Below are 15,315 nucleotides of genomic sequence, written 5' to 3' on the forward strand. Positions count from 1 at the left end.
CCTCTGTGATTGGCCCTGATTCTCATCTTGGAGAAGTCGTTGTGATTCAGGTGGAAACCGTCTGCTGATGAATCTTTTGCTGATGATTTCTGCTTCTTGTTTTTTAGCCTTCATTATTAATAGCTGTATGTTTGCACCAGCTGCTGCAGGTTCTGCTTTTCCATCTGTGCTCTGCATTAATGATCATTAAGACGAACAAAACAACCAGCAGCCTGTTGTGGTGTGTGCATCCTCTGCTCCTCGCTGCATCTCTGATTCCCTCCTCAGTCTCTCCGTGTTAACTTGTTGTTTCAGACTCTGAGCGTCTGATCATATAGAAACACGTTTCAGTGCGTTGTCTCCACACTCACACTGACGTCTCTGTCCAGGTTTCTTCCTGATAGACACGATGTGACATGACCCCGCCCCCCCTGAAACCAATCCTCCTGTGAACTTCAGACACAAATTCCTGGGTCTAATTTAAGGAGTGACACACTTTCTCCCCCTGCCCCTCCCCTCAGAGTCTTCCCCTGCCCTCCTCTCTTATTTCCTCACCCACTGGAACCAACACTCCCCCCTCCTCCCTGTCTGGTTTATTCATATATTTGTATTTCCCTCTCGGGCTGTCAAGATATGATATAAGAAATCAAATAATATAGTTACCACGGCAACAAAACTGGAAGTCCTACGCGCCAAATATTGGATCATTTTTGTTTTTATCTAAATTGCAAAGCAAATGATTTGGTACAGATTTCAGGTAAGAAAAGTAAGTTGTTCTACTCTATCTCGATAACTCGTGTTCTCCCTCTTTCTGCTCGTCTCTGAGTCTAACTCTCAAAGCTCTGATGATCTTCAGACACAAACACAGTTAGCTCTTGTTTAGTGTATTAACTCACACTGACGGAGCTGCACTCTCACACTGACGGAGCTGCACTCTCACGCTGACGGAGCTGCACTCTCACACTGACGGAGCTGTACTCACTCTCACACTGACGGAGCTGCACTCACACTGACGGAGCTGTACTCACTCTCACACTGACGGAGCTGTACTCTCACACTGATGGAGCTGCACTCTCACACTGACGGAGCTGTACTCACTCTCACACTGACGGAGCTGTACTCTCACACTGACGGAGCTGTACTCTCACGCTGACAGAGCTGCACTCACTCTCACACTGACGGAGCTGCACTCTCATGCTGACGGAGCTGCACTCTCACACTGACGGAGCTGTACTCTCACACCGACGGAGCTGCACTCTCACACCGACGGAGCTGCACTCTCACACCGACGGAGCTGCACTCTCACACTGACGGCGCTGCACTCTCACACTGATGGAGCTGCACTCTCAAGCCGACAGACTGATTTAACCCCTGGTTATATTAATAATAATCATGTCAGAGTCATATTTACAGACTTTATTTGCAGAGCTTTTATTTTGAAGGCCCACAGAGGTGGAAGCGTTTTCCTGATCACTGGAAAGTTTGAGCGTCACATCTCTCATAAATCATGCATCGCAGTTACCGCCAACTCTCAGCAGACACTTGTTTCTTCACTCTAACTGTGCGTGGCTGTTAGCGCCCCCTGTCTGTGAGTTAGACTCGTTTTACAATGAGGCTGATTCACAGAGAAAGAGGAGAATTGTTCCATTACTGTCTGAATAAAGGATCATTGAAATACAAACAGCAGCAAAGCACAGAGGCGCAGTTTGAGGAACTTTTAACCCTTTGAGTGACTTTTTGACTCGGTTGCAGATTTATCGGGCGCAAAAGCTGCACCCACAGGGAGATACTGTAGCACATACTTCGCTGGTCCCTGAACACACCGTCTCATCACCATCCACTCTCTCTCTCCTCTTCTCTCGTCCCAGCAGCCTCTCTGTAGTCTCTGCCGTCTCTGCTATTAATAATCACTTTGTGACGTCACAAATCTGTTTTTAAGAGAATATATGAAGAGTCAATCACTTCTCAGTCCTCCTCTGAAAGGGCGACGCAGTCCAGCTAATCCAAACCAGGTAGTCTAGATATGCCTTCTTATTGTTTCTACTCTTCTTATTTGTATTGAATCATATTTACGTATTGTTTGTTCCTGATGTTGTTTCTGTTATTGACCCTCCTCGTCTCTCTTACTGCTTTATCTCATCGGGTCAGAGTCTGAACTCTGTGGTGCTACAGTGATTATGTTGTTATAAGTGGCTGTGGCTCAGTGGTAGAGTGGGTTGTCTAAACCAGATGGTTGGGGGGTTTACTCCCCAGCTCCTGCAGCCGATGTGTCCTTGAGCAAGACACTTAAATTAAGTTGTGTGGGAATGTCTGTTTTCACATAGAGGACAAGTCATGTCTCAGATCACTTCATTTCTTGGTTCATTCCCCAGTAGGTTTGCCCGTTCATCAGTTTCCTGTGAGTCTCTGTTTAACTGTAAATAATAAGTCACACTTCAGAGGTCTGAACCTGGAGCACAAACTGATCTTCTTGTGACTGACTCGTCAGTTTGATGAAACACCAACATCAGGATGCAGATGTTTAATCATAAGTTCAGCTTCGTCAGGTCGGTCGTCAAGAGAAGAAAACGACTTTAAAAATGTTTCTCTGCTGAATGGAGGTCGCATTGATCATTTACGATGCATTCAAGAAAGTCGGGAAATCTAAATACGGATTGGCATGTCATCACAGCGAGTTTGATCTGGAACAGACTGTTTGCTGCAGATATCTGTTGATAGAGAGACGGGGGGTCGATACGATAGTTTGTGTTTCTCTCTCTCTCCATACAAACACTTACCGGCGGTTTCCACAGGATCCGTGTGGGCAGCGTTCTGTCTTCGCCGTGGTTTTGCTCTGTTGACGGTGTACATGCAAACAACAGGCATCTTTGTCTTTCAGAGGTTTGTTGTACATGTGGTGCCTGTTTTGATTAGTGACATACGCTCCCGAGTCTGCATGTTAAGTTTTATTTTGAAATTGACCAGACTCTCTATGCCTTCCTTTGTCTGACTTCCTGTCCTGGTCCTGGCTCCTTTGAAAAAAGATTCTGCGCGTAAACGTGAAGTGGCGCTGTTTGCACGAGACAGAGACGGCGCTACGTGGACGAAACATCACGCCACAGATTCCGTGGAAGCTGCCCATTAGATGTTCGATTCTTGAACTCTTCATAGTACTACATTCTTTAAATGAGACAATCTTCATTATCTTAGAAAGTAACGTCTGTTTCATCAGAGAGGAAAGACTCCATCAAAAGAAGGGGAGGACTCCTGCTCTCTGCACAGAGCCGTACGCATGCTTTCCGTACACCCCCTTTCCATACGCACGCTTCGGTTCGGTCTGTAAACATGGCCTACAGTCATGGCACAGAGGTGACCTATAAATGAATCCTCCTCTCTGCTGCTTCATTTCGAGTGTTTTCTCTTCATCAACAACAATGGCCGCTCTCGCTCCTCTCCCACCTGTCTGTTTGAGGCTGCTGTTTATGTTGTGTGATGTATAGTCGTCATAGCAACAGGATTAGTTTGGAGGTGCTGTAAGGGATAGGGGGGCAGCTGTGTGTGTGTGTGTGAACACTCTCGACTGTATAGAGATATAGAGGGTCTATTTTGGTGATGTCACCTTCCTTGCACACACACACACACACACACACACACACACACACACACACACACACACACACACACACATAAACAGGCCTAAAATGACCTCCTACACACTCACTCTCTTCATCATGTCGTCTTATATAAACAAATATCTCTTAACGTTCTCGTCCAGCTCATCACTGCTTCATGTGTCTGTGTGAAAACTGAGAGTTATTTGTATAACTCAATAAGTTATTGACAAAGTATATTTGTCTCGTATTTTAAAATACAAAACGCTATAATCTGTTCTTATGATGAGCGATGGCATCCAAAGGAGCCGAGGCTGTAACGTCTGTTTCATAAGACGTGTGTGCAGGAGAGGAATAAACCAATCCAAATGTAATACGTATGGGTAACGACACGTTTCCAAAGATGGCGGCCTCGCTGACTGGAGGTTTATTCAATCTCAAGTCTTTGATCCAAATAAAAACCCCGTCTCTAATCTGAGGAGCTGTCACAGGGTCTCTGCCTTCCTTTCATGAACATTTTTATTTTACAAAGATTTTATGTTTGATTGACACGATGAGACTCGAAGGTTAATGCATCAAATTAACCTCAGGGTGGAATCATCTACCTGTGAATGTGTGCTCCATTTCACAAAACAAAGATCGTCTCCCTGATTCTTCTCTCCACATCGACATGAAACTCTGACTTACAAACTGCTGTAAGGTTCTTACAATGAGGACAAACACATGGTGCACAGGGTCACTGTGTGTGTGTGTGTGTGGTATTTACTAGGCTTTTACTCTGAAGCCTTTTTATAGTTCCCCTCATGACCACACACCTGTCCTGTGGTTTGTCGCTGAGCTCTGAGGGTTTAAACACGTCTGAGTGCTGAGAGAGGAAAATGTTTCCTCTGACAGTGAGTCTGTGTCATTATTGAGCGATTACTCTGAAACCTTCATCATTGTAACACATGTCTGAGTCTGAATGATAAATAAGGGTTCGGGTTAAACAGTCTGTAACGTCTGCAGCTATATTCTTTTTTCTCTGTTATGTGGAGCTGCATGACTCGAACAGACTGCTGCTCAATATTTATATATATAGAGTCTTTTCTGGGAAACTACCGCCCGCCTACACATCTGCTGCACCTGAACGAACCATCATTCTCTGTACCTGAACACATTATCATCCTCTGTACCTGAACACATCTCCATCCTCTGCACCTGAACACATCATCATCCTCTGTACCTGAACACATCATCATCCTCTGCACCTGAACACATCATCATCCTCTGCACCTGAACACATCATCATCCTCTGTACCTGAACACATCATCATCCTCTGTACCTGAACACATCATCCTCTGCACCTGAACTCATCATCATCCTCTGCACCTGAACTCATCATCATCCTCTGCACCTGAACACATCATCATCCTTATATCATCAGCAGGAGACAGACTCTAGTGGACACCGCAGGAACTGCAGCTGTAAAGTTGGACATTTTAACATGGGGCTCTATGAGGACTGACTCACTGCAGGAGACAGACTCTAGTGGACGTTGGAGGAACTGCAGCTTTTTGGATTAATTTTTTCATCACCAGAGGTTGCTGCTTGGATCTGACTCGTCATATTGTATTATCTTGACGTTTGGTGTAGATTCATGTCGGCCTTGTGTTAAACCAGCAGTTGTCACACTGACCATGCTTTGTTAGCCATGCACAATTGAGTACATTGCTTTGTTTAGCCTTGCCACACCCTCCTATGACATGTCCCTTGAGGGGGTGCACTCCTCAGTTTTGGGAATAAATGAAGGTGAAGAGTCTGTTATTGACTCTGACGCTCAGACTTGTGCTCACATAGATTTAGAGTTAGTAGAAGTACTGACAGGACGCCACAGGACGCTATGTTTAGATTCATGCATCAAAGAGAGAAAACTGTGTAGACTGAGCACAAGAACATTTAAAGATGATGTTTGAAGATGATGTTTGAACGAGTAAAGTAAGATAACTTGGGAGATAATAGATGTCTGACTAATATTTTAAAAATAATGTTTTGAATTTCAGTCCTCTGCCCGTCCGAACTGTTGAAAGACAAAGACACAACCAGGACTTCCTACATCAGGTCCATCATCTGTTTCCTCAGAGTCTGGTCTCCATCACTCTAATCATATTACTCTCTCTCTCTCTCTCTCTCTCAGATCCCATCCTACCCTCACTGACTGATCGGAGAGGGAATCTTGACCACGCCGACCGCCTCCATCATGCAGGCCTCCATCCTCCTCCTCCTCTCCCCGTTCCTCCTCCTCTCTCTCCTCCTCCCCTCCTGCTCCTCTCAGGGCGAGTCAGACCTCACCGTTATGACTCGTACTGGTCGAGTCCGTGGGTTCCGTCAGCCAGTGCTTGAACACAGCTTCGTCACTTCCTTCCTGGGCATCCCCTTCGCCGAGGCTCCTGTTGGGAAGCGGCGTTTCCGGCGCGCCGAAACCAAGCGCCCGTGGACGGGGGTGTATGACGCCATGGAATACCCCAACGCCTGTTACCAGTTTGTGGACACGTCGTTTCCCGGGTTCCAGGGCAGCGAGATGTGGAACCCAAACAGACAGATGAGCGAGGACTGTCTGTACCTGAACGTGTGGGTGCCCTCCTCGCCAAGACCGCACAACCTCACCGTCATGGTGTGGATCTACGGAGGAGGTACTCATCGAGACTTCGTCAGAGTCAAACAAACATCAAACACACAACAACAACAAACAAACATCAAACACACAACAAACAAACAAACACACAACAACAAACAAACATCAAACACACAACAAACACAACAAACATACAAACACACAACAACAAAAACAAACACACAACAGCAAACAAACATCAAACACACAACAAACAAACAAACAAACAAACATCAAACACACAACAAACAAACAAACACACAACAACAAACAAACAACAAACAAACACACAACAAACATGGCTCAATCGTTCAGTCGAGCAGCTGTGATAACAAACAACACAAAGACACAACGCACAACAACACACAAACAACGACGAACACACAAACAACAACAAACACACAACAACAAAAAAACACACAAACAACAATGAACAACACACAAACAAACACAAAACAAACACACAACAAGCTCACGAACAACAAAAACACAACAACAAACACACAAACAACAACAAACACACAACAACAAACGACACACAACAACACACAAACAACAATGAACAACACAAACACAAAACAAACAAACACACAAGCTCACAAACAACAACAAACAAACACACAACAACAAAAACAAACAAACAACAAGCTCACAATAACAAACAAACAACAACAAACAAACAAACAACAACAAACAAGATGCATTCCTGATATTTAGAAGACGTGTTAGAAAGATGGTCAGACATCAGCGAGGTCGACACACTGAGCTTTTTGTTCCACACACACAGGATGTTCAGCAGCACACCTGCTCCACAGTCTGAAAATCTCTCTACACTAAAGTTTGAGTTTGAATCACCTGCCTGATTTTTTTGTGTGAGATAAAAAATAACACTTCTGATCTATCTGACAGGATTCTACAGCGGCTCTTCTTCTCTGGACGTGTACGACGGTCGCTACCTGGCTCACAGTGAGACGGTCATCGTGGTCTCCATGAACTATCGGATCGGTGCGTTCGGCTTCCTCGCCCTGCACGGCTCCTCAGAGGCTCCTGGAAACGTAGGTCTGCTTGACCAGAGGATGGCGCTGCAGTGGGTCCAAGACAACATCCACTTCTTTGGAGGAAACCCCAAACAGGTCCGTTTGTGACTGATCTAGTCCTCCTTTTATTTCTCAGATCATTTTAAACCTCTGTGTGTGATCTTTATCAGGTGACCATCTTTGGAGAGAGCGCGGGTGGAGCTTCAGTCGGGTACCACCTCCTGTCTCCAGACAGCCGGCCCACCTTCACCCGGGCCATCCTTCAGAGCGGGGTCCCCAACTGCCCCTGGGCCTCGGTCAGCCCCGCAGAGGCCCGCAGACGAGCCACGCTGCTGGGCAAACTGGTCGGCTGTAACGGCGGCAACGACACAGAGCTGGTGGACTGTCTGAGGAGCAAAACCCCCCAGGAGCTCATCGACCAGGAGTGGCAGGTAACGCAGAGTAAAGACACGATTGCACAGTACGCTGAGGATCCACTCGACTCACATGAAAAGGTTGTTCTGGTTTTTAATCTCATTGATTCCCTGTCCTCCTTCTCTGATCAGGTCCTGCCGTGGTCAGCCCTCTTCAGGTTCTCATTCGTCCCTGTGGTCGATGGCGAGGTTCTCCCCGACACGCCAGAGGCCATGCTGAGCTCAGGAAACTTTAAAGACACTCAGGTGCTGCTCGGGGTCAACCAGGACGAGGGATCCTACTTCCTGTTGTACGGAGCGCCAGGCTTCAGCAAGGACAACGAGAGCCTCATCTCCAGAGAAGACTTCCTGGAAGGTGAAGGAGGATCAGAGAAAAGCCTGCTTGAGTCCAACAGAGTTACACAAAAGCTCGTTAAATAGAGACCAAAGATTGATTCTGCAGTCATAAAAACCAGAGTAAGATCTCTTTATTTAACCAGAAACAAACGTTACGTCGCCTCTTTTAAAGCCACCGGCCTCAAACCAGTAAACCAGTTCATAACTTAACAGAACATGGGAGCTTCTGCACTCCCTGATCTCTGGTTTGATTAGTTTTATTTATCTTTTTGTGTTCAGGTGCAGAGGATGATGATGTGTTCAGGTGCAGAGGATGATGATGTGTTCAGGTGCAGAGGATGATGATGTGTTCAGGTGCAGAGTATGATGTGTTCCGGTACAGAGGATGATGATGTGTCCAGGTGCATATGATGACGATGTGTTCAGGTGCAGAGAATGATGATGTGTCCAGGTGCATATGATGACGATGTGTTCAGGTGCAGAGGATGATGATGTGTTCAGGTACAGAGAATGATGATGTGTTCAGGTGCATATGATGATGATGTGTCCAGGTGCATATGATGACGATGTGTTCAGGTGCAGAGGATGATGATGTGTTCAGGTACAGAGAATGATGATGTGTTCAGGTGCATATGATGACGATGTGTTTAGGTGCAGAGGATGATGATGATGATGTGTTCAGGTACAGAGAATGATGATGTGTTCAGGTGCATATGATGATGATGTGTTCAGGTTCAGAGGATGATGATGATGATGTGTTCAGGTACAGAGGATGATGATGTGTTCAGGTTCAGAGGATGATGATATTAGGATGATGATGTGTTCAGGTGCAGAGGATGATGATGTGTTCAGGTGCAGAGGATGATGATGTGTTCAGGTACAGATTATGATGATGTGTTGATGTACTGATGATGATGATGATGATGTGTTCAGGTGCAGAGGATGATGATGTGTTCAGGTGCAGAGGATGATGATGCATTTAGGTTCAGAGGATGATGATGCATTTAGGTGCATATGATGATGATGTGTTCAGGTGCAGAGGATGATGATGCATTTAGGTGCCTATGATGATGATGTGTTCAGGTGCATGTGAATATGATGTTTTTAGGTGCAGAGGATGATGATGTGTTCAGGTACAGATGATGTGTTCAGGTTCAGAGGATGATGATGCATTTAGGTGCATATGATGATGATGATGTGTTCAGGTGCAGATGATTACGATGTGTTTAGGTACAGAGTATGATGATGTGTTCATGAGCAGAGGATGATGATGTGTTCAGGTGCAGAGGATGATGATGTGTTCAGGTGCAGAGGATTACGATGCGCTCAGGTGCAGATGATGGTGATGCGTTCAGGTACAGATGATTACGATGTGTTTAGGTCCAGAGTATGATGATGTGTTCAGATGCAGAGGATGGTGATGTCTTAAGGTGTAGATGATGGTGATGCGTTCAGGTGTAGATGATGGTGATGTGTTCTGGATGTTTAATGTTTATATTCACTTTTTAACCCTTCCTTCTGCAGGTGTGAAGCTGAGCGTTCCTCATGCTAACGACATCGGTCTGGAGTCCGTGGTGCTGCAGTACACCGACTGGATGGACGAGAACAATGGGTTGAAGAACCGCGACGCCATGGACGACATCGTTGGTGACCATAATGTCATCTGCCCACTTGCTCACTTTGCTCGGTCCTATGCCCAGCACAATGCCATGAAGGCCAACACAGGGGGAGCGGGCGGGGGGATGAACAGCGGAGGAAACTCACAGGGTAAGATCATGTCTAGGTATGCTGGTGTCAGTCCATCTCTGAGCCATAATTAACTACTCCTCCTCCTCCTCCAGGAGGCGTCTACCTGTACCTGTTCGACCACCGGGCGTCTAACCTGGCCTGGCCCGAGTGGATGGGAGTGATCCACGGATACGAGATCGAGTTTGTGTTCGGCCTCCCGCTGGAGAAGAGACTGAACTACACGGTGGACGAGGAGAAGCTGAGCCGACGCATGATGAAATACTGGGCCAACTTCGCTCGCACAGGGTCAGAACCACATAGCAAATATTGAATCTGAATCCAACATGAAATCCTCCTGCAGCCTCGAACATCTCTGTTGATAAATGAGATGTGTCTCCGTGCAGCATGGAGAGAATCATTAAAGCTTTTAATCTAATGATGTCAGAGCAGTGAGTGATGACTCTGTTGCAGAGGGCTGATGTCAGACTCTATACTGAAACACACGCAGTTTAAGATGTATCAGAACTCAAACATTTCATCATCAGGCTTTAAACCTCTTTACTTAGCCTTCAGTCTATAACCTGGATTATACATGATATATATGACCAACATGGCCATATCACAGTTTTTAGACCTTTAAGTTAATCTCATTTTCACACTGATTAAAAAAGACCAAATATATTCAATATATGCAGTTTGGCTGTTAGTGAATGAGTAAGTTGGCTGGTTGGTTGGTTGGTTGAGACGGTTGGTTGGTTGGCTGGTTGGTTGTGTTGATTGGTTAAGATGGTTGGTTTGGTTTGTTAAGACGGTTGGTTGGTTGTGTTGGTTGGTTGGCTGGTTGGTTGGTTGTGTTGATTGGTTAAGACGGTTGGTTGGTTGGTTGGTTGGTTGGTTTGTTAAGACGGTTGGTTGGTTGTGTTGATTGGTTAAGATGGTTGGTTGGTTGGTTTGTTAAGACGGTTGGTTAAGATGGTTGGTTGGTTTGTTAAGACGGGTGGTTGATTGGTTGGTTGTGTTGATTGGTTAAGACTGTTGGTTGGTTGGTTGGTTGGTTGGTTGGTTGGTTGGTTTGTTAAGACGGTTGGTTAAGATGGTTGGTTGGTTTGTTAAGACAGTTGGTTGGTTGGTTGGTTGTGTTGATTGGTTAAGATGGTTGGTTGGTTTGTTAAGACGGTTGGTTGGTTGGTTTGTTAAGATGGTTGGTTGGTTGGTTGGTTGGTTGGTTTGTTAAGATGGTTGGTTGGTTGGTTGGTTGGTTGGTTGGTTGGTTAAGATGGTTGGTTGGTTGGTTGGTTAAGATGGTTGGTTGGTTTGTTAAGATGGTTGGTTGGTTGTGTTGATTGGTTAAGATGGTTGGTTGGTTGGTTGGTTAAGACGGTTGGTTGGTTGTGTTGATTGGTTAAGACGGTTGGTTGGATGGTTGGTTGGTTGTGTTGGTTAAGACGGTTGGTTGGTTGGTTGTGTTGAATAGTTAAGATGGTTGGTTGGTTAAGACGGTTGGTTGTGTTGAATAGTTAAGATGGTTGGTTGGTTGGTTAAGATGGTTGGTTGGTTGTGTTGATTGGTTAAGACGGTTGGTTGGTTGTGTTGAATAGTTAAGATGGTTGGTTGGTTTGTTAAGATGGTTGGTTAAGATGGTTGGTTGGTTGTGTTGATTGGTTTAGACGGTTGGTTGGTTTGTTAAGACGGTTGGTTGGTTTGTTAAGACGGTTGGTTGGTTGTGTTGATTGGTTAAGACGGTTGGTTGGTTGGTTAAGACGGTTGGTTGGTTTGTTAAGACGGTTGGTTGGTTGTGTTGATTGGTTAAGACGGTTGGTTAAGACGGTTGGTTAAGACGGTTGGTTGGTTGTGTTGATTGGTTAAGATGGTTGGTTGGTTGGTTAAGACGGTTGGTTGGTTGTGTTGATTGGTTAAGATGGTTGGTTGGTTGGTTGGTTGGTTAAGACGGTTGGTTGGTTGGTTGTGTTGGTTAAGACGGTTGGTTGGTTGTGTTGAATAGTTAAGATGGTTGGTTGGTTAAGACGGTTGGTTGGTTGTGTTGAATAGTTAAGATGGTTGGTTGGTTTGTTAAGATGGTTGGTTGGTTGTGTTGAATAGTTAAGATGGTTGGTTGGTTGGTTAAGATGGTTGGTTGGTTTGTTAAGATGGTTGGTTGGTTGTGTTGATTGGTTAAGATGGTTGGTTGGTTTGTTAAGATGGTTGGTTGGTTGTGTTGATTGGTTAAGATGGTTGGTTGGTTTGTTAAGATGGTTGGTTGGTTGTGTTGATTGGTTAAGATGGTTGGTTGGTTTGTTAAGATGGTTGGTTGTGTTGATTGGTTAAGATGGTTGGTTGGTTTGTTAAGATGGTTGGTTGGTTGTGTTGATTGGTTAAGACGGTTGGTTGGTTGTGTTGAATAGTTAAGATGGTTGGTTGGTTTGTTAAGATGGTTGGTTGGTTGTGTTGAATAGTTAAGATGGTTGGTTGGTTTGTTAAGACGGTTGGTTGGTTTGTTAAGATGGTTGGTTAAAATGGTTGGTTAAGACGGTTGGTTGGTTGTGTTGATTGGTTAAGACGGTTGGTTGGTTTGTTAAGATGGTTGGTTGGTTGTGTTGAATAGTTAAGATGGTTGGTTGGTTGGTTAAGATGGTTGGTTAAGACGGTTGGTTGGTTGTGTTGATTGGTTTAGACGGTTGGTTGGTTTGTTAAGATGGTTGGTTGGTTAAGATGGTTGGTTGGTTTGTTAAGACGGTTGGTTGGTTGTGTTGATTGGTTAAGACGGTTGGTTGGTTTGTTAAGACAGTTGGTTGGTTGGTTGGTTGTGTTGATTGGTTAAGATGGTTGGTTGGTTTGTTAAGACGGTTGGTTGGTTGGTTTGTTAAGATGGTTGGTTGGTTGGTTGGTTGGTTGGTTTGTTAAGATGGTTGGTTGGTTGGTTGGTTGGTTGGTTAAGATGGTTGGTTGGTTGGTTGGTTAAGATGGTTGGTTGGTTTGTTAAGATGGTTGGTTGGTTGTGTTGATTGGTTAAGATGGTTGGTTGGTTGTGTTGATTGGTTAAGATGGTTGGTTGGTTGGTTAAGACGGTTGGTTGGTTGTGTTGATTGGTTAAGACGGTTGGTTGGTTGTGTTGATTGGTTAAGATGGTTGGTTGGATGGTTGGTTGGTTGTGTTGGTTAAGACGGTTGGTTGGTTGTGTTGAATAGTTAAGATGGTTGGTTGGTTAAGACGGTTGGTTGTGTTGAATAGTTAAGATGGTTGGTTGGTTGGTTAAGATGGTTGGTTGGTTGTGTTGATTGGTTAAGACGGTTGGTTGGTTGTGTTGAATAGTTAAGATGGTTGGTTGGTTTGTTAAGATGGTTGGTTAAGATGGTTGGTTGGTTGTGTTGATTGGTTTAGACGGTTGGTTGGTTTGTTAAGCCGGTTGGTTGGTTTGTTAAGACGGTTGGTTGGTTGTGTTGATTGGTTAAGACGGTTGGTTGGTTGGTTAAGACGGTTGGTTGGTTTGTTAAGACGGTTGGTTGGTTGTGTTGATTGGTTAAGACGGTTGGTTAAGACGGTTGGTTGGTTGTGTTGATTGGTTAAGATGGTTGGTTGGTTGGTTAAGACGGTTGGTTGGTTGTGTTGATTGGTTAAGATGGTTGGTTGGTTGGTTGGTTGGTTAAGACGGTTGGTTGGTTGGTTGTGTTGGTTAAGACGGTTGGTTGGTTGTGTTGAATAGTTAAGATGGTTGGTTGGTTTGTTAAGATGGTTGGTTGGTTGTGTTGAATAGTTAAGATGGTTGGTTGGTTGGTTGGTTAAGATGGTTGGTTGGTTTGTTAAGATGGTTGGTTGGTTGTGTTGATTGGTTAAGATGGTTGGTTGGTTTGTTAAGATGGTTGGTTGGTTGTGTTGATTGGTTAAGATGGTTGGTTGGTTTGTTAAGATGGTTGGTTGGTTGTGTTGATTGGTTAAGATGGTTGGTTGGTTTGTTAAGATGGTTGGTTGGTTGTGTTGATTGGTTAAGACGGTTGGTTGGTTGTGTTGAATAGTTAAGATGGTTGGTTGGTTTGTTAAGACGGTTGGTTGGTTTGTTAAGATGGTTGGTTGGTTGTGTTGAATAGTTAAGATGGTTGGTTGGTTTGTTAAGACGGTTGGTTGGTTTGTTAAGATGGTTGGTTGGTTGTGTTGAATAGTTAAGATGGTTGGTTGGTTTGTTAAGACGGTTGGTTGGTTTGTTAAGATGGTTGGTTAAGATGGTTGGTTAAGACGGTTGGTTGGTTGTGTTGATTGGTTAAGACGGTTGGTTGGTTTGTTAAGATGGTTGGTTGGTTGTGTTGAATAGTTAAGATGGTTGGTTGGTTGGTTAAGATGGTTGGTTAAGACGGTTGGTTGGTTGTGTTGATTGGTTTAGACGGTTGGTTGGTTTGTTAAGATGGTTGGTTGGTTAAGATGGTTGGTTGGTTTGTTAAGACGGTTGGTTGGTTGTGTTGATTGGTTAAGACGGTTGGTTGGTTGTGTTGATTGGTTAAGACGGTTGGTTAAGACGGTTGGTTGGTTGGTTGTTATTTTGGTTGTTTGGTTGGTTAAGACGGTTTGTTAGTTAAGTTATTTGGTTTGTGTGTAAGTCAGTTAGTAGTCAGGTTAATCAGTTAGTTAGTAACAGAATTAAATGTTTTTATTCACTTTGTTTAACTTTGAATGTTAGAAGCAACACGAGTAGTTTCAGTTGAATGATGATGGCTCTCCCTCTCAGAGTGGACCAGCAGACGCCTCATGAGGTCATCACGTCTGAGTTCACACTGAACTCTGATGGCTTCTACATGTTGTGCGCTGCTCGTACATTTGTTTATGAGGGAGGTTTATGTTTCAAGCTGGTGACGCTGGTTAGCTGAAGGGTACGGGTTAACTTTTGAGTTATTATTGACTCTGAAAGAAAACATCTTTAATTCTATCTCACTGGTTGTTTGACTCCTCGCTGTTCTGACGGCGTCTCTGCAGGAACCCCAATGTGAACCATGACGGCCCGGTGGAGAGTAAGAAGCGTTGGCCCGTGTTCACGCTGAGCGAGCAGAAGCACGTCGGTCTGAACACTGAACCTCTGAAGATACACAGAGGCCTGAGGAACCAGATGTGTGCTTTCTGGAACCGCTTCCTGCCACGCCTCCTCAACATCACTGGTAAACACTGTAACTAAAAAACAAAGACCAGCTTTCAACAGACATGAACCTGTTGTTAAAGCACCACCTGAATATTTAACTCATGGTCGTCTGTTAAAGGTTTAAACGTGTTCCTTATGGTTAGCTGGCGTGCTAATGTAAATTAAGTTCCCCCATGAGAAGCACAAACTAATAAAGACCAGATGATCAGATATCAAAATGACACGAGTGTACTTTAAGTAGAGAATTATGAGCTACGTGTGCGCGTAGACAACCAGCTGCATACCCGCCTTTGAACGACGCGTAGTACTGGAGGATTCCTCTAGAGGGCGCACCACATAAACACAACATGTTTATAATAATCACACAACGTTTATAATAATCGCACAACATCTAGAATCATATGGAAGTTTGAAACTCTGGTTTCATGACTGTAACAGATAAACACGATGACGTGTCCACCT

At 44.6% G+C, this 15,315-nt stretch overlaps 1 protein-coding gene across 1 annotated transcript in view; it reads left to right on the forward strand.

Moving 5' to 3' along the window:
• Window positions 1-15,315, forward strand: part of ache (acetylcholinesterase (Yt blood group)) — a 28,236-nt gene that overhangs the window by 9,559 nt on the left and 3,362 nt on the right. The window contains exons 2-8 of the mRNA XM_061030837.1: window positions 5,744-6,239; window positions 7,130-7,353; window positions 7,428-7,688; window positions 7,803-8,025; window positions 9,531-9,773; window positions 9,848-10,040; window positions 14,694-14,872. Of these exons, the coding sequence (XP_060886820.1) occupies window positions 5,807-6,239; window positions 7,130-7,353; window positions 7,428-7,688; window positions 7,803-8,025; window positions 9,531-9,773; window positions 9,848-10,040; window positions 14,694-14,872 (1,756 nt within the window). The 5' untranslated portion in view covers window positions 5,744-5,806. The remainder of the gene's footprint in view (window positions 1-5,743; window positions 6,240-7,129; window positions 7,354-7,427; window positions 7,689-7,802; window positions 8,026-9,530; window positions 9,774-9,847; window positions 10,041-14,693; window positions 14,873-15,315) is intronic.

This window comes from Labrus mixtus, chromosome 23 (genome assembly GCF_963584025.1).
Source record: "Labrus mixtus chromosome 23, fLabMix1.1, whole genome shotgun sequence".
Taxonomy (NCBI): domain Eukaryota; kingdom Metazoa; phylum Chordata; class Actinopteri; order Labriformes; family Labridae; genus Labrus; species Labrus mixtus.